Source organism: Apostichopus japonicus, chromosome 21 (assembly GCF_037975245.1).
Source record: "Apostichopus japonicus isolate 1M-3 chromosome 21, ASM3797524v1, whole genome shotgun sequence".
NCBI classification, from domain to species: domain Eukaryota; kingdom Metazoa; phylum Echinodermata; class Holothuroidea; order Aspidochirotida; family Stichopodidae; genus Apostichopus; species Apostichopus japonicus.
In genome coordinates, this window is record NC_092581.1 from 3,203,465 (window position 1) to 3,231,169 (window position 27,705).

Here is a 27,705-nt window from a genome sequence, read left to right on the forward strand (position 1 = left end):
ATAGTATATGTGGTGTCTGGAGGGAGAGTAGATTAATGCAAACCTTGCAGATTGGGACCTTTCATTTTACAAACGACAACGTAACACACCCAGTTGCCCACATCCCCGCTCACAAAGTATCCGCCGGACATGTTCCCTGTTTGTGAAGGATGTAAATGCAAAGGAAATTTGCATTCCCTTTTGTTCGTGGCGATGCATTAATTTCCTTTCGGATATATACTATTAAACGTTTTGTCACAGTTGAACATGGTCCATAAGCTGTGTAATATAGAGTTTACATGGCTCATGAATAAAACATTACCAAATGAATAATGCAACAATAACTAACATATAGGTTTTGAAACTTTCATACAAGTACATGATGCTTCGACACAGGTCCTAAACAGCCTAATTTGCATATAAAATGCTGGGCAGATAGTAACGTCATCTAGGGTGACTTTAGCCTTAATATGTTGACATGGTCAAAAGAGGAAGGAGGAGCTAGGGCCCTGGATGGATGGTAGCCACACCCCCTGTTTAACGACTTGACCAATTTGAGCGTAGTATTAGAGGATAATTGCATATGTATATGAGGGAAGTAAGTGCGTGTTATAAATTGATGGAATATAGGCAAGAAGTGAATTTGATTTATTTGTAATGAAGTTGAACTAATACAATGACAGGTGGTTTATTGAATGATGATAATATTTGATTTGATATCTACTGTATGGGTCAAGTTTCAAAATTTTATTCAATTTTTTTGATAAATTCCGTAACGCAGTTCTGATGCTGATAGTCGAGTTCAAGGGCGTAGGAACCGGGGGGGCTGGGGGGGCGCCAGTGAAAAATGTGGAGGGGCGGAAGTATCATTCCGCCCCCCCGCTCCGCAAGTCAGAAAACCCCTTTTTCATTTCCAAATGAGAAAAAAAAATCTCATTTGGAGCACCAAATTGCATCTAAGGCCAGGTGAAAATACAAAATTAAGTTTACAAAATGGAGTGGGTATTGAAGTGTGCTATATTGCACCAAATTGCATCTGAGGCCACCTGGAAATGCAAAAAATTCCAAAGGGGAGGGGGACACCCCCTCCCCTTACACCCCTCCCCCAGGCCGGCCATCAGTCTTCAGCCCCCCACTCAAAAGTACCTTCCTACGCCACTGGTCGAGTTAAGACACAGTAACACATTTGGCAATAACAGCACTTTCACAAACAGGATGTTACAATGTTGTCTTTGTACAAGGTCTTTAGATAAAAGGTGTCTACCTTGCTTCTTTGTGTTTAATACATTTTCTTCTGGGTTGTTTCACTGGAAGCAATTTTTGCAAAGTTTGCTATTATTAAACCACTCTCAGAGTTGTTGACCTTTATAACAAGGGTCAGCTGACTCTGTGCAGTCATGCGTTCCACGAAAACAGATAATGATATCAGCAGGGGAGGGTGATTAGGTGCACATACAAATGTATACATTGTCACTCACCACAGGCGGTGTGGTTAAGGTGTCTCTTTACCGAAAAAACAACAAATTAAGAAAAAAACCTTGCAGGAAAGGGACAAACATTATCCTACACAAACAGGATGCTGCTTGCATGCATCTGAACTTTTAGCCCCCCCCCCCTTCGGTAAAGATCTTCCAGATAACAGAATCCGGAGAATCCTTTTAGGTCAAAATTCTAAAAGTCAGTTCATAATAATGACTAAGAAGAGGTCAAATGTGTCCAAAGCTAGGAAAGTCATGTCCGTGCCAGGGATTCTACACTGAGTGTATTATACTGTAGTATATATTATACTACAAGAGTATATATTATACATATAATACATAACATATATTTTACTACTACAATATATATCATATATATACTATACATTATATACTATATACAGTATATTATACTACCACAGTATATATTATTCTTATATATATATACTATACATTATATATAATATTGTTTGTTTGTTTGAAATTCCACAGATAATAAACATGTAAATGTGAAGGGAAGTCCTCTAAAAAGCCAATACAGGTTTAACAAAGGCTATATCCAGTATATTATACTACACAGCATATATTATTATATATACTATACATTATATACTATATACAGTATATTATATTACAACAGCATATATTATTATGATATATATGCTATATATTATAACATAGTATATATATATTATATATACTATATATATAATACTACTATAGCATATATTATACTGCAATAGTTTTGTAGATATGTGTACCATGAATATCACATATATAATATACACAGGAGTCTGCATATAACATTGGGTGGGTCGATGGCAAAAGTCTATGAAGCAGAGAAAGTGTCTCGTCATTTCAAGTGCTCAAATATGTTTTAATTTGTAATTTTGCGGTGTCAAAAAGTCCTACAAACATTGCTTACATACATGATACTACATAGCATTTTAAAAGTTTATGCTAATGGGGTTAACAGCTCTATTAATTATCAGAGAATACAATGTAAATATTCATCATGAAAGAACAGAGGGTTTCTGGAGCAGGAATATAATCAAACAAGGTGAGGATCACACAGAGCTTGAGGTTACACCAATCACCATGGGCATCCACAGGAAAAGAAAAACCCAGAGGGTGGGGGAAGGGGCAAGCACACTTAAGTTTTTCAATAACTGGTCAACTGTCCAAAGAAACTATATAACCAGTCTACAAAACAGAATCAGCCATTTAACCATCAAAATTAAACCACTTTAGTCAGGTGTCTGGGGCTGCGGGAAGTGGCCTAGCAATTAAGAAGCAGTGCAGCAGTATTGATGGACCCACAAAGTAAGGTTCATATTCATCCCAAGCCCAATCCATGCATGGTTTGGGCTTGGGTGCAGAGCAATGTTTTACATTTGGCACTCTCTCAAGCTTCCTCTGTCGAGAAAAGGATTCCTTTTGAATTCCCATTCTGATGGGCATCGGGAGAGTTGGAGCCCCAGGAAGCCACAGTGTTTCGGCGGCTCTCATTCACTCGTAGCGAGTTTAAAGCACGAAAATACATGTCAGCAAGAGCAGTTAAGTTTCTAGGGAATGAATAAACTCAGCCCTGGTTGGGGTGGGGAGAAGTTAATGTTGATCTCCTTGTAACCAATCGATCAATCGACCAAAAATAACTGGTAGGATTATAACTGCAAACACCGATAGTATTAAAGAAAAAAAATCTAATGCCACTAGCGATGATGAAACCGGTAAATTAGCCGGCCTGTAATCCTATCACAGTGAAACTATTTTCGTTCGTAGATAACGTGGAAAGCAGGATGGAAATATCCGTCATAAACTTACCGCCACTTGTGTGGGGAAAATCCTGGGCATTTATCTCCACATGTTACACACGGCTGACCCCGATCGACCTCTTCGAAAGGATAATGCTGCAAGGGGTAAAAGAAAAGAAGAGAAAAAAAAAGTTATCTTACGGAAGTACGAGATAGAAATAGAAAGGTAAAAATAAAAGAGAAAAGGAAATCGCCGAAAGATAGAACGAAGACGAACATACATTGCCGTAGCCACGAGGAATCATTTAGCTATAGTGAAAATGATACAAAAGTTAAGATCTATGACGCTCAAACCGAGTCTAAATTCATCCATTATCCTTGTTTAAGGTCTAGGTTTGATTGAATTAACCTAGTATCACACACACACACACACACATCCTGTATCCATACATTATTCAGTGTCGGAACCGGTAACATATTTGATACATACCATAGCTAATTCAGTGATACATAGAACCCTGGTGATCACAGTAGCCAGGGTCGCGACCCTTTCTTAAGGTCCCCCCTCCCACCCCTCCCCCCTCCCAAAAAAAATTGAATGGTAGCTGAATAATTCAGAACGAAGAGAAAGAAATTGCTGATAATTACCAACGAAGAAAAACAACTGGAAAAATCTTGAACATAATTCAGTTTACTTCAAAAGTTGCAATTTGTATGAAAACACTGTTAATGCAACTATAAGCACCCTTAATCACAACAGCTTACACACTACTAATATATATATATATATATATATATATATAGTTGTGTGTAAGCTGTTGTGATATATATATATATATATATATATATGTATGTATAGCCTTTACCAGTATTTATTAGGCCATGAACAATGTGCACTCTAGCTGAGTACTATGCTGAGGTTACAATAACACATTTTCACATGCAATGAGTAAATACCCAGCCTTGTACCTGTCATTGTGATACGTCGTAACTGATCAGACCATTCTTTTCTTTATCTTTCAAATTATTAAAAGCTTTGACGATGCCTACTCGACTGTGTCGGAAATCTCATTTATATTCAGACACTGTTTGCCAATTTACCAGCTGATAATTCACACACATATATAAATATATCTATATCTATATGTACATATATAAATATATATTTATATATATATGAACATACTGATATGCTATGAAAAATGATATCTTCTTTTGCACAATTGATGTACATATATATGAATATGTATATGTATATATATATATATATGTATATATATATATATATACATACTGATATGCTATGAAAAATTATATCTTCTTTTGCACAATTGATGTACATATATATATGTATAAGTATATATATATATATATATATATATATACTTATATACTATATATATATATATATATATGTATGTATATATATATAAGACTTCCTCAACTGAAGACTAACGGGCAGAGCAATTCATTTATCCCTCGTGCAATAAAACTTTACAACAGCAATTTGAGTCGTTAGGTGGTTGCCTAGTCCTTGGATGGGTAGGCTCTCTGTCATTCTTTAACTATTTAACTTGACCTTACCTCCTTTAGTTATTAATTGTAAATATGAATATAGTTTTATATATATTTTTGTATTTCTTATTAGTGCGAGTATCGAAATTTACGATTTTATGGAGCAATAAAGTTTTACTTACTTACTTTTATATGTATACATATATATATATATCTATATATATATATATATATATTTATATAAAAATGAATATATATATATATATATATATATATATATATAGTAGAAAAATAGTAAAGTTTGCTAGTGCTAATGATAAAGAAAAGAAACACGACGTTTCGGGTATAAACCCTTTGTTGGGTTTATACCCGAAATGTCGTGTTTCTTTTCTTTATCATTAGCACTAGCAAACTTTACTATTTTTCTACTAGAATTCTCAGTGCTACGCAGAACATTGCCTATATATATATATATATATATATATATATATACATATATATTTACACACATATATGGAAAGCGTCTGTTCTTGTTTGCTACGAGGCAATATTAAACCATATTGATTTGGGGCCAAGCTTGCAAACCTGCATTGATGTATAGAAGTCAATGCACATCGTTGAGTCCATGCACTCCAAAAAAAAAAAGATTTACAATTGTTTTCCCTTACAGTATTACAATTATGGAATTACATTACTCTTGAGTAAAAGTAAAAAAAAGAAGAAAAAGGGCAAAGATATTCCATCCCCCCCCCATGTTTATACTTTCTTAATATCCTTGACCATAAATGTCCTTCTCTTTATCTTTCTTATCAATATACAATTTTGTATCAATACGGTCTCTAAAAATAACTTACGAGAATGGGTCGCTACTGCTTATGGATGCAATTTGTTAAACGGGCAAGAATCATCCTTCCCCGCCTCTCAATTTTCCCAATTCTACTCCTCTCTTCTATTCTCTTTCTTTTGACTTAAAAATATGCATTTTTATTCTGTTGGTTTTTTTATGAAATATCGTTCTTTTCAGAAGAGAAAAGTGGATTCCGACGAGGAAAAAACCCATCGGAATCAAGGATACGATAACAACAGAATCAAATTAAGTCTCGTAATCTGAACAAGTCTGGCCTCGTCAGTAACCTCTGTTACACTTTACATTAATTTGAGAGCAATTTCAGATGGCAATTTGCATATGGAACGACGATAAATTATAATGCTATATAGTACATCGGCGAAGACAAAATTTCCAATTCTTCTCAAAAAGGAATTGATCATAACTGTAAAATCTCCTGGGAAGAAAATTGTCAGGATTATGGGGGTGTTTTTTGGTAAAAAATAAGTGAAACACAGGCATGAAGTTCGGGCAAGACACATTTTACAAATGTGGTACTAATTATTTTATGATCTGCAAAACAAATTTAACATGTGGATTTACAGACTACACTTTTATCGTAACCAGAGAAACAATTGAGTAGAAAAGTAAAACTGGGGACTGGTATGTTTCTTAATTTTGATATGATAGCTTGTATGGTCCATATTAGTGTTTCAGGTTTCATCAATTTAAGTACATGCACGATGGTATAGGCTTAAAAGTTCAAGTTATCTTCGTCGGGATGGATATAATCCAACTGACGACCTTCACCATTGTTTTACCACTTGGAATTAGATCCATTTTCTGTTGGGAAAAGTGGAAAACCAAGCAGTTCCTTTCCTAGGTGACTTGGAAACCCCCACTTTACTTGATTTCAGTGGCGTCGCCAAGGGGTGGCCTCATGGGGTGTCACATGCCCTTCCAAAATAAAATCGTGCCCTTCAGGTGCCCACCCCCCCTGATGGAATTTGTAGTGTTAAAAAAATACTCAAACAAAAACTTTATCTGCCTTAATTAAACACATAAATATCAGACCGAATAAGTCTGAAAATTCTTGAACATAAAGTTACTTCAAGTAGTTGCAAAATATAGCACCAGATTGCATCTAAGGACCCTTAATTAATCAAAACTTGCTCAGATGGGAGGGGGACACTCGTTCCCCCGGACGGCATTCACAAATAAACATTGTGCCCCCCATTATTAAGTGCTGTGACCCCCCTGTTCCCACCAAGATTGAAATGTCTGGCGACGCCACTGCTTGATTTGGTGAGCTAAGGATCAATTATTTTTTGTTGCCATGACAGCTGGCTTAGGGCTAACACCTATGATCATGCAGATTACTTGTAGGAGCCACTGCTTCTTAATTATGGTAGCTACAAATTGTTATAAATTACAGCAACTTTTACAAGAAATATATACATAGGAGCTGGTCAATGTGCAAACACCACTCACAGTACCTGGTAGGAAATATGAATAGCGCACTTTGAAAATAAAAACTTACCTTTTTGGCATAACTTTTTCCAATTCTTTTCTCAACAATTGCATAATCCATTATTAATTTCACTTTCAAGTTAATATAGATAGATATCCACTAAAATCCTGATTTTTATGCTGGTTTTTTTTATCGATTTATTTATTTTGCGGCTTTTGCTTTCGTTTGTCTTTCTTCTTCTTCTTCTTAGTTTTCACTTTCTTTCTGGTTTTCTGTTTTCTCGGGAGGAAATTTTTAGTCCATAAAAATCTTTCCGACTTCAATTATTAAAGCCTCTGCTTTAGGAAAAATTTAACAAGTCCTCGTGAACAAAATCCAAAATGATCCAAAATGCACGACACACTCAATGTCTACCAAAAAATTTCAAAATTTTGTACGATCCAATAATTAATGTGTGTGGGAGGATCAATTGATTTTTGACAAGCTTAAAAATTGTCAACGTATTAATTTGATACCAAATTCCGCTACGATATTACCAGCAGAAATTTCTGACAAACGTATCATACATGTTTATATATATAAATATACATATATATCAATATATGTACTATTAACCCTACGATATTAATACTGAATTCAAGCACAGAGCTAATATAACAACCAAATATCTCCACTATTGTCCCTGTCTGTTAATGCAAGAAACCAAATCCATAAGAACAATGATAAGCACAATTAGCACACACACACTACTTGAGTCATAGATTGACACACACACACACTGGCTTGATCTTCAAAGTCACAAGTAGAGCGGAAAAAAACAAACTACAAAGAAGTACAAAGTTGAAAGTCCTCTGAATTGATGCAAAATGAAAAGCTATTGATATGTTCAGCATGGGAAATAAGTATGCACATACATACACACATATACATCCACAATCAGATATCTCTACAGATCCTACTATGTGTACATGTTACACAGTGTTTGACACAGTCTACGCTTCTCACAAGGTGGTGGTGGTGGTTTTCCGTACAACACAAACCATATCCCAAAGTTTGTATATGAAATTCCCATAGGTGCATGATTTAACCTTTGTCCATATTTTTACATCCACACCAACTGAACCAAACTTCCCGTCATGTTTCTACTGCAAATGAACTGGAAATGACCCCAGAACTGTTTCAAGTGGCATGGAACTCCCCCAAGACAAGAGGATATTGTTTGGACGGTGAGACCGACTTTCCCCGACCACATGTACAGCAAGTTTTATGGGGAGTATAAAATCATGGAAGCCTTAGAAATACTATATCAATGAGTTTCATTCAAACAGGACTCAGTCAATGACTAACTTTTATCTTTCTAGTGGAAAAAAACAACAAAAACAACAGAGGTATAGGTGACAGTGACAAACAAGTTACCTTGACTTTGACCCTATTATTGAGTATGGTAGGGGACAGTATGTACAACATATACTTCTGCATGACATAGTGGCCCTAAAGTAGAGGGATCTTGAAGCCTAGGGCTATACTAACAGTGTACGATCTATATTAATGTCTCATACTGGTTCATTTCTAGGAGAAGAGAGAGAGGGAGAGGGGAGGGGAAGAGGGGGAGGGGAGGGAGGTGAAGAGGGGGAGGGGAGGGGGAGAGGGGGAGGGGTGTGATATGGTCAAGACAAAGGTTGAGTTTGTTTCACCTTTGAGCTCTTAAATAGTATTAAAGAACAGGTTATCATTTCCATCAGAAGAACAAATTCTGTTGTCAAGTTTTAATCACGAAATAAATGTCAAGAATCACTTCACATTTTACGGATAAAGGCCTATGTAAACACACTATTAAACACTGAAAAGGAGAAAATTGTACTTTGTAACCAGCTGGTATATGTTACTCCTGTTCCATATGGGGAAGAGGAGCGAAGGGGGTGTGGGTGGGGGGGATGGGATGGAGGAGAAAGGATAATTGGATGTATGTATGCTACAGCCTCGGAGGTCATTAGTTCACTACATGTGTCTATCTAGGTATATACAGTACAAAGCCAGAGATGTAGAACACGTATCCCACAAAAAGGACAAAATGGCAATATCCGATATAACACTGACGTACTGTCCCATATTGGCAATATCACCTCCATTGGCACGGGACGAGTGATCACTATAATTTGCACATTTGGAGTACATACAGTATTTGAAATCACATGGTCTGTTATGTAATCTGAAGTCTCCTTATGAACAACAACAAAACAAAAATTAAAATTAATAAAAAAAAATTAAATAAGGGAAGCCTGAGTTTTCAAACTCCCCATGCAGACTCCTAATTTGCTGTTTTGCTCCATTGTTGGATATTTTTACACTAATTCTACACTAGGAAGATAAATTCTGGCTTGACCAATTCAGTAATGTCCTAACTGAATGTAGTCATTTTCAGTTAGGACATTCCCACCTGTGTTCTCATGGTTTAGTTAGTCAATGATTCCTGCCTTCCCTTCCCACCATCCTTGCTAACAGCAAACGGTTTGTTCCGCACAATATGGAAGTGGCTTGCGCATGCAAGTAGTGTAAGATATGTACCATAAAGCCACCTCAAGATATGGAGATAAAAAACCAAGCCAATTGTACACCGACAGAGCCTACATGTAACCCTACATACACTGTAGACTCAATATCTTTAGCTAGGCTAGATATGTTTGGCCTTATTAAAGTATGTACAATATATGGCCACCTTTCAATAATTCAATAAAAGATGACCTTATTCTGCAGGAACAATTTAACCGTGGCAGATAAAAGAGACGAGAAAAAAAAAAGATTAAAAAAGAAGAAAATGTCCCCTCCACTTTCTAGGTTATGGTCACGGTAAGATGAACCGTGGCGTGGAATTTACACAAAGTAACCTAAATTTAATTATCTCGCATCGAGATGGATCGATACGTCTCAGCTGGCCATGATGTAGTACGCGTGAAGAAACTATCTATCGAGTGCCATAATAAAGAATCAAAATAAGAAACTTGTGACATGTGTTATATTTGAAGGATAGGCCAACACATACTTAATCCTTCTAAACCATTGCATGTTTGACTATTTATCTCTAGTGGGATGATAAAATATTGTGCCATGAACAGAAATCTACACCCTTCTTTGTTTGGTCGAAAAATTTAAACGTGGACGACATCCATTTCATCTCTACCCTTTGCAAATTTCCAAAAGACGGGAATGAATTTGACGCGCATCATACTTTGATGTACACAAATGTTTCTTGAGGTGATGATGTGCTGCTCTGTTTACAGGTATGAATAATGCCTTCCGAGCTTGAACATCACCATAATCACCGCGAAGGCGTCGAATGTTCAAACATTTGCTTTTTCATTATCTATATTCCACTCTGAAAGAAATCCCTATATCGTTGGGAGAGTGAAACGATATTGTTACCCAAGATATTCAATTTCAAAATTTGTTCCGAAACTGAATGTGACGATTGATCGCTGACGAAGCGCCGCTGAGTGATATTTTACCTGGTCGTAACTCACGTGGCAGAGAAATTAAGCAAAGAAAATATCTATGGTTGCTTATCGCGTTTGTATAAACTTATGGATCAATTTCCTTGGTCTTCAATTTCTATGATGTCATGACTAGCCAATGATATAGGGACGACAACATTTTACTTCTTCTTCTTCCTCTTTGGTGTCATAGTCTACAAGTTTTTTCCCACCCCCCCCAAAAAAAGACAAAAAATGAAAAAAAAGGTTATTTATAAACCAGCAATAACAACTTCGTTGGTGACAGTTAAGTAAGATAAAATGGCTACCAAGTTCTTAATTAACAAGCCACTTACGGTACTGGTCTTAAAATTGAGCAAGTCAGAAGTGGAATATCATCGTTACGAAGAGCAACCAAGCGGTCACGTTATAAAGGGCAAAAAAGAAGAGGAAAAAAGGGCAAGGGAAAGAAACAAATTGTATGACACATGTATACAAGGAAGATATTGAAGTGAACGTGTTGTAACTTCGTCTGGCAGTCATGCACAATGCCGAAACATTCATAATCCATAAACTTTTTTCCCCAGACGACCAGATAAATATCGACACCGGCCTTATGTCTGACTTATATAGTCATTCATCAGCCGCAATGGATGGCTTCCTCCATCTGTTACATTTTGCACCCCTCGACGAATCGCAATCTCTCCGATGCCAAAACAATGCGCGGTCATTTGACGTACTACACGGTATCCGGTTTCGTAAACACGGTTCTACGTACAATTTATGTCGACGAAGAATCGGCCGTACGATATTGGTGGTCTCTTGATGGACTCGATAAGTGGTGTCTACAGGATTCCATCCAATCTATTTTTCACAAATATTTCACGAGAAAAATGACTCCGAAACAAGTCACAATCGATTCTTTTCGACATCCCAAAATGCCGAGGGAATTTGATAGCCGTGCTATTAATGGAGTATCCAAGCCCCAGATGATAAACGATTTTTAGAGAATAATTGTGCAACAATGTGAGAGTCTGTGACTGGGACAAATTGCCAATATTTGCTTTTATAGGAGTTGTTTTTGGTTGTTCAAAAGTCTGAACAATAAATCACTAATTATCTCGATAATAAATATGACCAGGCAATTTGGTAATTATAGATTTCATGCACTAGGTATTCCCGGCTGTTGTTATAAAACAGAGATCGATATTCGACGTAACGTGACGAAAAAATAAACGATATTTAAAACTAGCGGCCAATAACCTCCGCGAATAAATATTGACTCATTACATATGCAATGATGCGATACTGATACGATTAAATGAAATTCGAACTAACTTAGTTCACTATTTTTAGATAAATTGTTGTAAATTTGAGTGGGGAAAAATGTACCTGGAATGTTTACTTGCATTCTGCAATAGGACACCTTCATTGTTGAGGTCTGATCAATAATTGTGTTGCATATCAGGTATGATGCATGTAAATTGTTCATAGTTGCCCATGATACAATTGTGTATGAGGCAATCATAGGGGGAGAAATAAGGTAGTAATTACAAGGCTTGTCATTGAACAGTCTAATAGATGGTCCAAAAATTTGTCCAATCACTTTGAATGTTATATTATATAATCAGTGAATGGGGAAAGTAATTGTCATATTAATTTATCCAAGAGAAAGAGAATATTGATGTTTCATTTAAAGGGGATCTAATCTAACTGCTTTGATGACACAGTTGATGAGACACATACGGTGTAATTTGTATAATCAAAAACAAGAAGTAATATTTGCCGGTATTTTTTTCCTATTTCGAAGGAAGACTTTGTGCAGAATTTTAGACTTGAAATTCAAGAAAAAATGACAAAAATGAGTGAAAGTAATATTTCTATAGCTGTTCTTGTTTTCAAATTATTCACCCTTTTATGGATGCTTATAGTCTCTGGAAAGCTCCTTTAAGGCTAAATTGGTGATGATGTCATCGGGCGCCTCATTGCTGGTCTAAATGTTGATACCAATCCATTGTTTTATCAATTATAATAGCTGAAGAGAAACATGTTCTTTTAACTGTTGCATATATAAACAATACTTCAGCCCTTGGATATGACATTCAACACCATTTGTCCACAAACAATCTGTAACTTATTGTAAAGCGTGTGATTTGATGGCCTAAAATGAAGCCCCTTGTTTATACCCATCGAATTTGATGTTGCATAATGAGAAAACTGACCCTTATGGTCTGTGTATTAAACTACATAGTCCAGTCACTTTAATTGATGAATCTCAGCTTATTAAAGCCTGGACATATTATATTTGATTTTTATATAGGGCTTTACACCAGCGATAGGTCTCAAAGCGCTTTACAGACGTTATATTAGCCCTGGTCAATGATAACCTGTCCCAGAGACAATCCTTCCAGTCGGCAGCAGTTATATACTGCGCCCAATGACAAGTTACCTCACAGGTACCCATTTAACCCCTGGGTGGAGAGAGGCAAATGAGATAAAGTATCTTGCCCAAGGACACAACGTAATGGACTAGGCAGGAATCGAACCAGCAATCCTTGGATCACAAGTCTGACGCCTTAGCCAATTGGCCACCACGCTCTCGATATACCAGTGTCTTGGAATGATCTACAATGTATCAAACTAAAATTTCGAGCAGTGAAGTCACCCTTTAAAGGAAAATTGATTGGGTTTCTTAACATCAGTGTCTATCACAACTTATATTAAACAGTTTTTAAGTGGTTGATGAGAGGATGTGCTTATCTATCATTTTCCAACAAGAGAGAATTTAATTGGGTGGATACAATATGCTGAAATATTTACAGGAAAGACTAGACTGAACAGGAAAGCATAGAATATATTTGGAATGCTGCAGTGTGCATTACACATTACCAGACAATAATATGGAATCCTCCATAACATGCATACTGCCATGAAATAAGACTAATACTAAAACTAAAACTAAAACATAAAAAATGAAATTTTCCCAGAGAAAAAATAACATTTTTGATATAGTTACACAGAATATTAGTTTTTCTTGCTTTATATAGGATCATTTTTTTTACCACCTGAAATCAATATACACAACTTATTTCATTCTCTCTTTATTGTGTGTATTTTAAAATCTGAGAATGTTGCATTAAGACTTCCAACAAATTTAGTATTGGAAAAAAAATGCAAAATTTGACAAAAAAGGCAAAATTACAAAAATTGCTGCTTCAAAAGTTATCGGTACTGCACCCAAATTTTCCCCCAAAAAATGCTTCTTTTTTTTCTTTCTGTCGGTTAATTTCTCCCCACAGGTAATAAAAATGAGTGACCCATTAAAAACTTTTTCAAATGGCAGCAAAATGCATCATAGTTTTTTGGTTTTCCCATCACATCCTTACGACTAAGTTCATGATTGGTGACACATCCATACCAAAAGGTCAATAATGCCACAACAAGACAATGTGTTAATTAAGGTGATTTCATTAGTTCTGTCTGTCCACTTTAATCAGGAATAATTTTCTAGCCAGCGATAAAAAGCTGTGAAGTTTTGATTCCCGACATCTCTCTTCTCTCTCCCCCGCCCTGCCACTTTTTATTTTTCATTGTTTCTTTTGTCTGTTTTGTTGTTCAATTTGATTGATCCTGACATAAAAAAAAATATATAAAAAAAGTACTTCCATGATACATAATCATTTCATGCTTGCAACCTTGAGTTTCACTTATGTTTTTTTGTTTTGTTTTAACGTTTTATGTAAACAAGACCAATACACATTTCCATCTCTTGAATTCTTACCGATTTTCCTGTTAGTATACATGAAGGCATTTATTAGCTTTCTCCCGTAAAACATTCGCAATCCCGATGACAGACCCACCAGATGGCCCTTCCGTATAAATAGAATTTTACGCGGCGTGGCGTCAGGATTTTTTCCGACCTCATAAGATATTGCTTTGCACTGTGCTCACTGAAGGGTTAGCTAAGCCTAAATTGATTAAACACAGTAAGAAACTTCATAAATAAAAATATATATAAAAAAAAAGGAGAAAAAAAATAAGGGGAAAAGAGTTCCAGTTGGTTGGTGTTAGTATTCACCAGATGTTAAATTATCATGGAGAACTTAGAACATTTTTTTATATTTTTGTTTTTTATCCAGTGCATGGGTTTAGCTCATCATCTATTTCCCAAAAATTTGCCCGTGAGTTTTCTTTGAAAGGGTTTAGAAAAACAGAGACAGGAGTTGGTGACAAGTTGCAGTGTTTAGTATTAATATAACACTCTGATGAATAGTCCATAAAAACTATCGCCAGCCGCATTATTTCATTATAATATATGTTTATAGGCCATCCATATATATGTATGTGAATATATATATGTATGTATAGATATATGTGTGTATGAATATATATATGTATGTGAATATATATATGTGTGTATGAATATATATGTATGTATAGATATATGTGTGTATGAATATGTATATATATATATATATATATATATATATGTGTGTATGAATACTATATATATATATATATATATATATATATATATACATATATAAATAAATATATATATATATATATATATATATATATATATATATATATATACAGGGTTATAGCCACGCCGGCCGGCGGCGGCCGGTGGTAACCGCCACTCACGCCTGCCGGCCGGCATTGGAAGTGAATAAACAGCCCACCGGCCGGCACAAAAAATAGTAAAATACTTGTGAAATACAACAAAAGTAACAAATTTATCTTTCCCTTGCCGTAAAACATGATAATAACGTCACCTTTTTCTGTTATTTACCTTAAGCGGGCCCCTGGACGCCCGGCCGTGAGATGCGAGAGCTTCGCTCGCTACGCTTCGCAAATTTATTTAACCAGCACTCACAATCTCCTAGCTATAACCCTGTATATATATATATATATATATATATATATATATATATATATATATATATATATATATATATAAATATATAAACATATATATATATATATATAGCTATATATATGTGTGTATATATATATATATATATATATTTATATATATATATATATATATATATATATATATATATATATATATATATATTAATAAATAGTCCATTCTATTCTTTTTCTCGTATGAACAGAGATGGTTATAACCACAACAACAATAAAAGACCCCAAAAAAAACATTTGAGATATAACAGACGTGGTACTTTTGGCATATATGTTCCACGCCTAGCTGCGCCTTAGATTCGTTGTGAGAAGTCATCAACCTTGGTATTATGGGAGGCCATATGGCACACTTGGAATTGCTTAACTATTGACACATGAATCGTTCATCCCTCACCTAACTGACTATATATATGTAACGAATCTAAATGGCTACAATAACTGCAATTGCAAGGGCATCAGTTAATATTACTCCCCTCCCCCAAATATGATCAGTTAATACTTCCCCCCCCCCTCCCCGTCACCAAAATATGCTAGAAATAGTCAGATGATGGTCACCAATCCTCAAGGCAAATTTGACCACCACTCTAACAGCAGTTTTATATCCACACTGAACTATTTAATCGTCTGTTCTAATAATTAATCCTCAGACTGATTTAAATAAAAATGGATGATCCGAACTCTGACAAAGTACTTTTGACAACTTTCTAGCAAATTTTAGTAGCATTGCTCAAATATTGGGCAACCTATACTGATGACCTTAAGCTAACTGGGTAGAGACAAAATTATATTATTATTATTATTATAAAGTGGAAAAATAGATCATTGTGGTTGAAAAATAAATCCTTGGGATCAACAAAGAAATATATTCTGGATTTGAAGTTGTTTGTGTGATTTTTGAACAGTCGTTTTTTTGTGTCTATTCTTCCTTGTTTTTTTTATTATAATTGTACCTTTTCTTTTTGCTGTTGCTAAATTTTTTACCAATATTATAATGTCTTAAAATTGTTGTTTTGCTATATAATAGTCTGTATAATTGATTTCTTTTCACAAATGTGTTTGCTAATACTACATTTTTCTTTCTTTTGTTTCATAATATTACATATCCTTTTTGCTGTTGCTAAATTTATACCAAAATTATGTCTTAAGAGTGTTTGTTTTGCTAAATAATAGTCTGTAAAATTGATTTCTTTTCACAAACGTGTTTGCTAATATTACATATTTTATTTCTTTTGTTTTACAATATTACATTTTGCCTTCAATTACTGTCCATTTCCATTTTGTTCAAGGTTAATATAGAAAATATTGTTTTTGGTTGTGATTTATTTATTTAATTTTCAATTAATAATTAATAACATTTTCTGATTTATTTCTTTGTTTGTCACCTTCAGCTTCCAATCTTTGATAATAGACAAATACTTGACACATCCATGGAAGATGAACATGTAAACAATGGTTCAGTCAATTTGAAATTCAGTGATAAAACATCAAACCTAAGATATCTGTGGACATACAGACTGGTGCAGTGGAGGGGGGGTAGGGGAAGGGAGGGGAGGGGAGGGGAGGAGAGGCATATGGATGGGCTTGGGGGGGTGGGAAGGAGGACACATGAAAGCATGGCATGATTCTGAAGCTGGTAATATTCTATGAATTAATAAAAGGTATTAACTAAAAATTTCTAGAAAAAATATATCACCAACAAAATGGAACAGGAAACGGTCATAACAAACACAGAAATGACAACAACAACAACAGCACTTTTTTCTTAAAATAACAATATGTTTTAAAACTAAATAGGTAAAGAACCTATGACCATCCTAATGTCATAGCACATGCTTCTAGTCCTAATTCACAAGCAATCTGTAGATTCAAAGACTTTTCGTAGATGGTTCGTGTATTTCTCACTCTCTGTATGATGTTTATATTGTATCCTCCACTTTAGGAATATATATATATATATATATATATATATATACACACATACACTTTCGAATTCCCTCTCGGGTGTGAAAGGGAGGCCATATTTAATTTACGCAAACGATCATCTTTAGCTGGAGTGCCAGACTACAACCCCTCTCGGCCAAATACGCCGCACGTCACGACAATGTTACAAGACGAGAGTTTCTCTTCTCTTCTGGGCAGAGAATGATATTCCGGAATCCGTTTCCCGTAGTGGTGGCACCAATCAACGAAGAAAAAAATGGTTGCTAAGGGGAAGAAGTCTCGGACGTATAGTCTGCAAACATGGAGATTTCAGATCTCAAGTCATGTGGATATCTGTCTGGTAGCCAGACAGTTCTAAAGATAACTGGTTTACCACAGACAAAATATCAACAAGATTTAGGGGTGCATGCATGGTAGCAGGCATGCAAAACGCTGCCACCGATTAGCTCACGCTGCTGTTTGAGAAAACAGTTTCCTTCGGAAGATGAATCGACGAATAGATAAGACACAAAGTTGAAAAGCCTTTTCTCAGAGGTGGGAATGAACATTTATCTCGTTAGTGATTTGCTTAAAAGCTTCTAGGTTAAGTAAAAGGAAGATATGCTCCGCCACTATGTTTTGATTTAATGTGTTTGTGTCAATATTTTCTTAATCGAGTGAATTTAGATAGTCCCCTCGACGACGGGGGCCCTAGAGATATGTCCACGTTTCGCATCTGTAAATTTACTCTCTCTCCACCTCTCTCCCTCTTTCTCTCTGAGGACGTACTTGAAGTAATTTCTAAGTCACGTACTATAACGCATCGTGCTAAAAATACACGGAGAATTAATCTTCCTGACGTATGTATTGGAAGTTACAAAACTGTTGATCTTGAAACATTCCAAACGGAAGGCCAGATTGACTTAATATTTGCCATCAAAATAAGTAAATAAACGTTACATATGTATTGAAGGAATTCAGACGGATTTGTTTTATGATATTATCTTTCTATAATTTACGGTCAGTTATATCGCAGGGAATTGGTCAGCTTGCCGCACCAACGAAAATCTCCAGTCGGTCCCCATGGAATCACCCCCCATGCATCTCCACTTCACCATTACACTGAAGGTTTGCTATAGAACCACACAAACTGACCATTAGATTAACAGATTAACAGATTGTGTAATCTGAATCTTTTCCCCTCCTAACATCCACCCATCCACTCCCTCCCCCCCCCTTCACAAAGTCTACTACCACATCATACTACTAATACATTTCATTTCACCATTGTTATCCATCAAAAAAAAATTTGTTTATAAATTATACCAAATACTGGGAGCCCCAAAATTGTTCTTAGTTTAGTGAAAATAATATTTATTTTGGAAATTTACCCACCATATTTTCTACGTCTATATATACATTAAAATTTTTTTTTTTAAAAATTGTGAAATATAACTTCCCATTAAACAAAGAAAATATATTACCTCTTTCCTGTCACTGGTCACGCTTTTCAAACTTAAAGCTCGCTTTAGTTTCTGAAACATTCCCAGAAATGTTTTTTTTTTTAAACTGACGAAATGTGTTACAGGAGAAATTTCCAAATTATTGAAAACAGAAGGAAAGGTGAAATAAATACTGTGATAGCAGAGTGGAGCAAGAGGTTTCCTTTTCAGTATCTAATCCAGGATTGCACAACCTACATAGATGTATGGTATATTGGCCACAGGAGACTTGATCAAGTCGAAAATGCAACAGGAAAGCTGAGATGGAGCACCAACAAATGCAAATCCCGAGCTTATATAGTCTAAGCCCACAACGGTGCAACTTAATACAGCAATCGTTAATTAAATGTGTTCGCAAGTTACTATCTGCTACAAAAAAAAACTACTTGAAACAAGTCTTCTTCACTGGCGCTATATCAACACTGACTTGATCAAGTCGAATACACCATGAGAAACTTGAGTTTTTCAAAGAAATTCAGAAAAAAAATCAAATATTCACTGATCTCCATTAAGTAAACTGCTATTCTGGTTAAAGTACTGCAGGATGACACTCGAGCTTTCTCCTAGTTTTAGGCTGACGTTTATAATTATATTTGAATATAATTATATTTGACGAACAAATCACGTTGAAAATCCTCGTTTCCTTGGTTATGTTTTCAAAAGATGCTTACTAAATTACCAAATATTCAACACAGGAAGCGCATGTTGCTGACACGTTTATAATAATCCAGAAATACAATTTTTTTGGCTAAAGATCCATCCAATTCCAGCAAACATATTTCCGGTTACTGCATAGTATGGCAAAGACGCAAGATTTAATGGATATTTAGTTTGAACGATCGCATTCGCTTTTGACGATCTCGTAAAATCCACACCGCGCCTTATATTGCCACTGACTGGATGTTTAATTGCCTACAGGTCTACTGAAAACATTCAACATTAAAAAACATTATTTTTTTTCTTTTCGGGAAGAATATCCTAAGAATGAGAGTTTGGCATATGATACAGTCTCTGTTGTAACAACCAAGAATTGACGTTTTGTAAAGTGGCTTCTCGTTCACTTTGTTGATATAAATTCCGATACAAAATACTGCAGAGAGACAGAATCGGGATAACAACAGCAGCTAACAACTAATATATCAAGCCATCCTACTACAGCTTCCCTAAATTTTTCCGCTCGATCCTTTGCCTTTTGTCAGATGGTATGACGACCAAAAACCAAAAAAAAAAAAATTTCCCTCATCAGGTTTCAACAAGTTCTTTGATTTATTACCAGTGGGACTTTAATGACAATCCTCAAATTGCAATCCCAAACAGAGGAATCATCAACTTTTTTAACAATTCTCAAGAACTAAAATATTCAAAGGTTCTACTGTGTGTTTTTTTGGCGTTGATGGACCTAACATTAATACGGCCTTCTGTAGAGAGAAACAACGACCACAGGGGACTTTGGTGACGTCTAAAAGCCATCATTCATGTCCATCCGGTATATAGACGTAGCTGAAGCTTTGCCTCTCTTTACAAGACACGACCAACATTAATAATTTCAACTTGCTTCAAGTATAATTATAAGTCAAAGGCTAAAACAAACATTAACATCTCTTTAAAAGACAAAGCACTTATCTCTAAGAAAGTTTAAGAGACATCCATATCATCATCGTCATTTGCCAAGAATATCAATTCTCGGTGAAGGATAAACATCGAATGGAGTGTCGTTTGGTGATGGGGTGGGGGGGGGGAATGAAAATGTCATCATTAAATCCCTACAAACGAACATTGCTGCACTGAAGAGCTTAATCTCATTCTAGTTGTGACTATACAAGTCAATGAAATTTATGATAAACTAATTAATTTATTTTACACCATAACAAAGTGTGCGATTGATATGTGAATAAACTCACATCATGTCTTGTCTCATGATATGACTATGTAAAAACTAAAACTGGTTTTCTGTCAAATGAATACCTCTCACAATTTCCTAAAGTCTCTTTCACCTTCCCTCCCCCCCCCAGGTGATCCCTTCCCCCACCACCACCATCCACCTTCAAAGATAATCCTGTGTCATATCTGAGATTCATACTTATCAACTTGCCAAATACTTCACTCGATTTCATAAGTAGCTATCAGACGCGGTCTATCAACTAACTATCAATTTCACAATATCCAATTACCTAGTAGCTATCAACACATGCGACGATTTACTTTCGTAATTCGAGAGAGAACCGTTACATCACATGCAGAGAGGCCTATATCATAGCCAAGAGTAGTACAACATGTGTTAATCACAGCTGAGCCTTTACGACTGCTTAAATGACCATTTTAATATTACAAACGAAACAAAATTGACAGATGGTCGACATTCCGTTTATTGTTTATTTCTATTTATGGTTATGCCTATTAACTATCGTTTTTTTCTATTTATGGTTATGCCTATTAACTATATAATGCTCAGAATTCATTCATTGGGGATTTTTATTCCCAGTCAAAAGTCGATATGATTTAGTGATAGAATTGATGATTATCTTTCTTATTGTTAATTTCCATGCAAACCCAAAGCCAAACCACTCTCCTCGTCCGCCACCCCCCTTCCCCATAAGGAACCAAAGCATCACTAGGGTTAATTCACATCCAAACTAACACTCATTGGAAGCAGGTTGGGACACCTACTTGAAAAATATGAATATTTTGGAGAAGAAGTTTGTACATGCAGTGTATACTAAATAGTATTAAAAATATCTGTCCATGTCAATATGTTTAAAGTAGTACCACAATTGATTAACAAGCTCGTCAGATACGACAATATGTCCTCCATCCAGGAGTACTTCACATAGTTTCTCTGAATAAAATGTTCTTTTAAAATGTTACTAAAAGGCAAATACAAAATATTCAGATTCCTGTGAAATAGCCACATATGTTTTTAAGTGACTCCATTAATGGTGTTCTAAACTGAACACTGGACGAACCATTTTTTTTTCTAATACAAAAGCTACCTTGACCGCTCCCCACCGTTTAAAATCCTCTCTCTCCCCTCACCTCCAACATTTTTTTTTACATTTCACTGATTTCCCCCAAACCACTCATATTACATATCTATTTGCTTATTCGCTCATTCGCACTCAGCGACATAATTAATTCTTTCTCTGAGTACCGTAACTCTCGCGAGGTTCGGTATAAATTTGAGCCCAACCTAGAGAGCTGCTTTTGGAATTCTTTCATAGACTATGGACATATTAATTACATAGCACAACAAAAGCACTCCTTAACCCACATAAACATTCAACCCGAACTAAATTTCACGACATTAATGTGTCCATTCGAGGCAAGACTGGAACGTCAGCCACGAGAGGAACAATTCGCGAAATAGACGAGCAGCCACTTCAAATTTACGCCGCGAATTTTATCAGGTTATGATTTTCACGAGTCGTGACTATAATACCTCTTTAAAGATGGATCTAAGTCGTATGCGGACAGACGTCTACGTAATTTAGGGGTCTGTAATTAAATCATTTCCATGGTAACCATATCAATTCCGCATTACGATAAGAGGCCAGATCAATATTAATGAAGAATATGATAATGTTTTGGATGTGCGCATTATAATGGAACGTATTAATTATTGAAACATATCATCTTATGGCTTCTGCTAAAACATCGACAACAATTAATATTCATAGCTGCCTGCACAGAGCTAAATTTTTTTCAGGCAACACAAAATAGAATACATCACATCTCCTATGATACATGTTGTAGTTTACAGGCCTGAAAAGAGGAGGGGAGGAAGGGGGTACAACCCCAGGGACAGGATCAAGCAGGAAACATTGGAAAATATGGGATAAATAGAGTGTATTTCAGGAAAAAATAAAAATTCAAGAAGGGAGTCTAGTGACATATACCCATACATTCCCCCCTCCCCCTCCCCATCCCATCTGGTGCTTGACACCACTGGCTATATAAACTGTTCAATATGAATCTGTATACATATGCTATACACCCCCCCCCCCACACACCTACCCCATCAGTATGCTTAAGAGAAACCAAATCTTAAACAGACAGTATTTCATTAGCTTAACTTATTAGTTCTCTTAATGTGTATTTGTTCACCAGATAAAATTTAATACCAAATGGCATTTTGTCTGATTTAAATTCCAAGCATCTTCACCAAAAACTGGCGATTTAACGTCTGTAACAAAAACGAAAATCCCATACTCTATATGAAGTTAGCTTTATAGTCCTTGACCTTGGCAATGCCACAAATCTTACAGCAATAGTGAAAAATGAACTTAACTCATATTTCAAGAATATGCTCTTACATAGCTTATAAATAAACAAATAAACAAAATAAACGAATTAAATAAAATAAACAAGTGAAATAAAATAAACAAATAGAACAAATAAAATAAATAAATAGAACAAATAAATTAATAAATAGAACAATAAATTAATTAAATAAATTATAGAGCAACTTAAACAAAACAAATATATAAAAGAAACAAACAAATAAATAAATAAAACAAATAGATAAAACAATCAATAAAATAAATCAACAAAATTAAACAAAATGAATGAATAAACAAATAATGTTCCCAGTTTGGGTAGGCCATGCTCCGAAACGCATAAAAGATTTTGAAAAATTCATTTCATATTCGATTCTCTCATAATAGAGAGAGTCCTCTATCACTTTATATTTCTGCTATCCTATCTGTAAAACTAAATCTTATTGACTTTACAAATGTTGCCCTTTGGTCTAAACATCTGAGATTTAAACAAGCCTTGAGATGATTTCCTGTGAGATGAAATTGAAACATCCAGAGACCTTGAAGATAAGATGCCATAAATTTTTGCAGGTTTGATGATACACGTCAAACATCAGGTGACTCACCGGTCACCTAAAACCTGCTGCCCTGACAGAAAATGGAAACAATGTTTATCTTTATAGATTAAACTAAATTTAGAATAAAATGTCATTTGTCTCCCAAAACTCAATATGCCTGTAATTTGACAAGTGCCCCCATTTTCCACCCACGCCTGTTTAAACTGGGGTATTTATTCGTCTCAGTGAAGCTTGGGCAAAAGAAAAAACTGTAAACATCTTCTACTGGCTTCCTCTGTAAAGCAAAAAGCATTTCTCGGGAAACGTTTACGATTGATCAAAAACTTTTCACATTATAAATCAAGGAACGCGGAGGGTTCGACCCAGATGGGCTCTAATCTGACCCTTTGTAAGTTTCCTTTGCCTCTTGATTGGACCGAACCGAGTGATAATTCACACGAGTCAGAATGTCTGATGCCAAAGTTTACGAGAAGATATACGTGCCGTCTCCTCCTTTGTAGTTCTCCTCCGATAAATGTTCTTCCGATAGCTTCTGCCGGACGATGTTTGACACTCTTAATTTCTGCCATTGGATACCGGTCAAAACAGAAGTTGGCCTTAACGTTAGGTTAATTGTCCGAGCGTCGACGGGGAGTCCAAAATTCAATTAGGACTTAATACCTCGGTCATCGGGTTATATAGCTGCCTGAAATAAATGTGCGAGGCCCTTTTGATGTAAGCGTCGGACAAGTCCCGAGACTTTACACTAAAACGATTCTTACAGTATGCTAGATGACCACATGTACAATATAATGGCTTTAAGAATGTATCAAGAACAGAGGACATGAACAAAACAACTCCGAGCTGACCGCATCGTACTGGCCGCGTAAAATGTTCAGAAAAGTCTGACCAAGCACAGTAATATGGCTACCTGAATTCTTGAATTACAAAACCTTCTTTCTCTACCAATCTAAATGCATATTATCAAATTTCTACAAAAAAGGTCATTGATGACTTACTTGAAATGTTCAGTTTGCTACACCGTTTGGTTTTCGTTGATAAATATACATATATTTACTGCTTATTTATGCCCATAGTAAACATCCGACAAGGCCTATCATTATTCATGAAAGCCTATATGATTAACTCTTATCAAGTTACCTATTTATTCGCAACCAGAGATAACTTCACCTATAAAATCCCTCCACAAAATTTTTCTTGCGTGATTATAAAATTCACGCAAAGCTATTTTAACTACGGATTTATAATGCAGTGCACATCAATTTCACGTCAAGTCTACCCACCAGAGTCATAAAACAACGGTACGATACGGTCGCCCCGCCTGAATTCCCTCGATTCCTAGCCTCCGAAGACGGAGCAACATGTGCAAGGCACACTGGAAAAAAATCCCCGAGGAATGTCTGGACAGTTCATTGAACCGTACCGGATGAATGTGACCAGCATATATTACGCAGTTTAACCCAATTATTAGAACAAATTGGTACCTATTTGCGTCTACCATTATGTGCAATGAAAGCGCTAAGGGGAGTTGAGGCAATCAACCGTTATTCCATCCTTAACTCGTTCCATTGGTTCGTCTCTTTCGTATCCTTCCGATCGTCCTGACAGGACTAACAAAGAAAAGCTGCAAAACGCGGCTTAGCAAAAATAGTTGCTGTCCCTTAAAGGGCAAGTTCAAACTTTGATATTATATATATTATATATTGGAGAATAATTTGTTGGCTAGCTGTGCAGATAACTTTCAAAAATTACCAACGGCAGGGTAGAATTTTCAACTGACGAGCATGTAATTTCTTTGTATGGACCACCGGGGGATGAAGGCAGTGGACAGTTGACTGGTTCTATTTGGGGCTAGTCCCCTTCTCCCCCCCCCCACCCCAACCAACAAAGAGAAAAGAGAAATCCCTATGCCATATCCCCCCAAAAATGAAACTTATGCAAAGAACAAATTCATTTCAACGCACACATTTGATATCTGGTGTCTTTAAGAGTTGCAATAAACGAATAGTGCAGCCTGAAATATATTAAACAGGCGTAGTCATGACTTTGAATTAAAACAGTATGATACATCCGGAGGTTGTGATTTTGTGCTGCTCTGAGAACCAAAGCATGGAACGTCCACGCATAATCGAATATGCTTCAACTAATAGATCTCCATAGTTACAACCAGTGGCTTGCACAAAGTGGGTGAGGGTGGGGGGTCATGCCCCACCCCCCACCTCTAATCATCAGTTCGGGAAAAATTGTTCAGCCAGGGGATTAATTTTGCATTCAACCAGGTAAGAATTAGATCACTACTGCTACAAGTGTACATCCCTCCTCCCTTTTGCCCTCCCCTCCTCCCTCCCCCCTCCCTTTCCTAATCAGCCTCACACAAGAAAGAGCATTTGCAAACACAAGCTTGCATTTAGAGCTATAACTTATACTGAGACCTAAGTAATACGCCTCAGAATTCACCATTAGACGTCTTAAATTAACTTAAAACTTTGTTTCCTTTTCTATTTATCCCTCTCATTAGGGAAACCCTTCAACCACCCAGGGCCGGCCATAATAAAATCCCTCATTCGTCTGCGGTCATTCCATCAAGGTTCGATCATGCCCCTACCAATCTCGGGCCAGGGGAAATTTAGTCACCGGCTCCCAAATCTTGAAACCCTGTGCACATCACTGCTTAACAACATTTTCAATATAATATTAGCAAAATAAAATAATATCTTTATGATTTTATAATAAGATAAAGTAATGGAACCTCCCTTTAAAACAATTTTCTTTTCTTTTGGCTCTTAAATGATTGCAAATGTCACAACCGTAACATGAAAATTTTCCTTCAAATGTTATGAATTGAAAAAATACTCAGTTTTTTAAACAAAGTGCATGATTTAATTTAGTACCGGTATAACGAACGCTCGGCTGTTTCATTGGGCTTCAAATGAACTCTACTCTGCAGTATGTACCATGATCAAAGGACTTCTTGCAAAATAAAATTGAGTTTGCCCTTGTCATAAAGTACGGCCTCACAAAAATAATTGCGGGTGTAGAAATTTTAAAAATAGATCCCTGGACCAGTAATTGACTTGGTAATTGAGTCAAGTGGGTCACACACAAAAAAACAAAAAAATAAATTGACGACGACACCGAAGAGGAGAAGGAGGAGGAACAAGACCAATTCCATTCCGGACGGCTCTGGTCTTTAATCATCGAGACAATTGACCACCGTTCATATCTTTCACTTTATAATATTCACTCTGCACTTGAGCAAATAAAAAATATAAAACAGAACCGGGTATAAATATTTCTTTGGACGGCAAAATTTGGGCTTTCATCAATTTGCATGCGCGACTTATTAGATCAGGTTATAAGAGATTTGAGTGAATACCTAAGTATGATAGAAAGGGTATTAATTTTATGTTCGGGATAGCTACGTGGTGAATCCATTATTTGGCTACATTACTCCAAAGGTTAAGAAAAATTGGCTCAACACATATATGTGAGGAAGAAAGCCACTTTTGGACAAAAACTTGATTGTGGGCTTTATCAATTTTGAGTTATAGTTGTCACACAATAGTACATTTGTTGATATATATGGTTACCAGGTAAAAATCATACTAATTTTGGTCTAAATAGCCCTGGGCTATATTACTCAAGTCAAGTGGGTCATATATTAAACAGGCACCCTGGCAGAGGGTTAGATGAACTGAGGAGGGGTAAGGGGAGGGGAAGGGGCAAGGGCATGGGACAGCAGGAATCTGACCAATACTCAGTGGGTTTAAGATTGCAGCCTATGGCTAGATCACAATCACAGTGAAAACCAATGTCGGGAAAATATTAGGGTGGGGGGGGGGTCATAATGGTTCCCCTAACCCTCTGGTGTTGGGGAGCACATTTGCTGTGACTTTTATTTCAACAGCAATCTATGCTTTATAAAAGGATACTTTTTGAAATAAAAAACTGAAGATACTTTTACTGAATGCCACATGAGTACAGTAATATTCTGTTACAAGGTGATATATTTTCCACTTTCTTCAGGAAT

At 36.0% G+C, this 27,705-nt stretch overlaps 1 protein-coding gene across 3 annotated transcripts in view; it reads right to left on the reverse strand.

Moving 5' to 3' along the window:
• Window positions 1-27,705, reverse strand: part of LOC139962463 (four and a half LIM domains protein 3-like) — a 221,373-nt gene that overhangs the window by 75,537 nt on the left and 118,131 nt on the right. For 2 of the 3 annotated variants that reach the window (XM_071962439.1, XM_071962440.1), the window contains exon 2: window positions 3,282-3,367. In XM_071962439.1, coding sequence (XP_071818540.1) covers window positions 3,282-3,367 — 86 coding nt within the window. Of the gene's footprint in view, window positions 1-3,281; window positions 3,368-7,092; window positions 8,064-27,705 lie in introns of those variants that run through there. The other variant, XM_071962438.1, reaches the window with a different exon arrangement.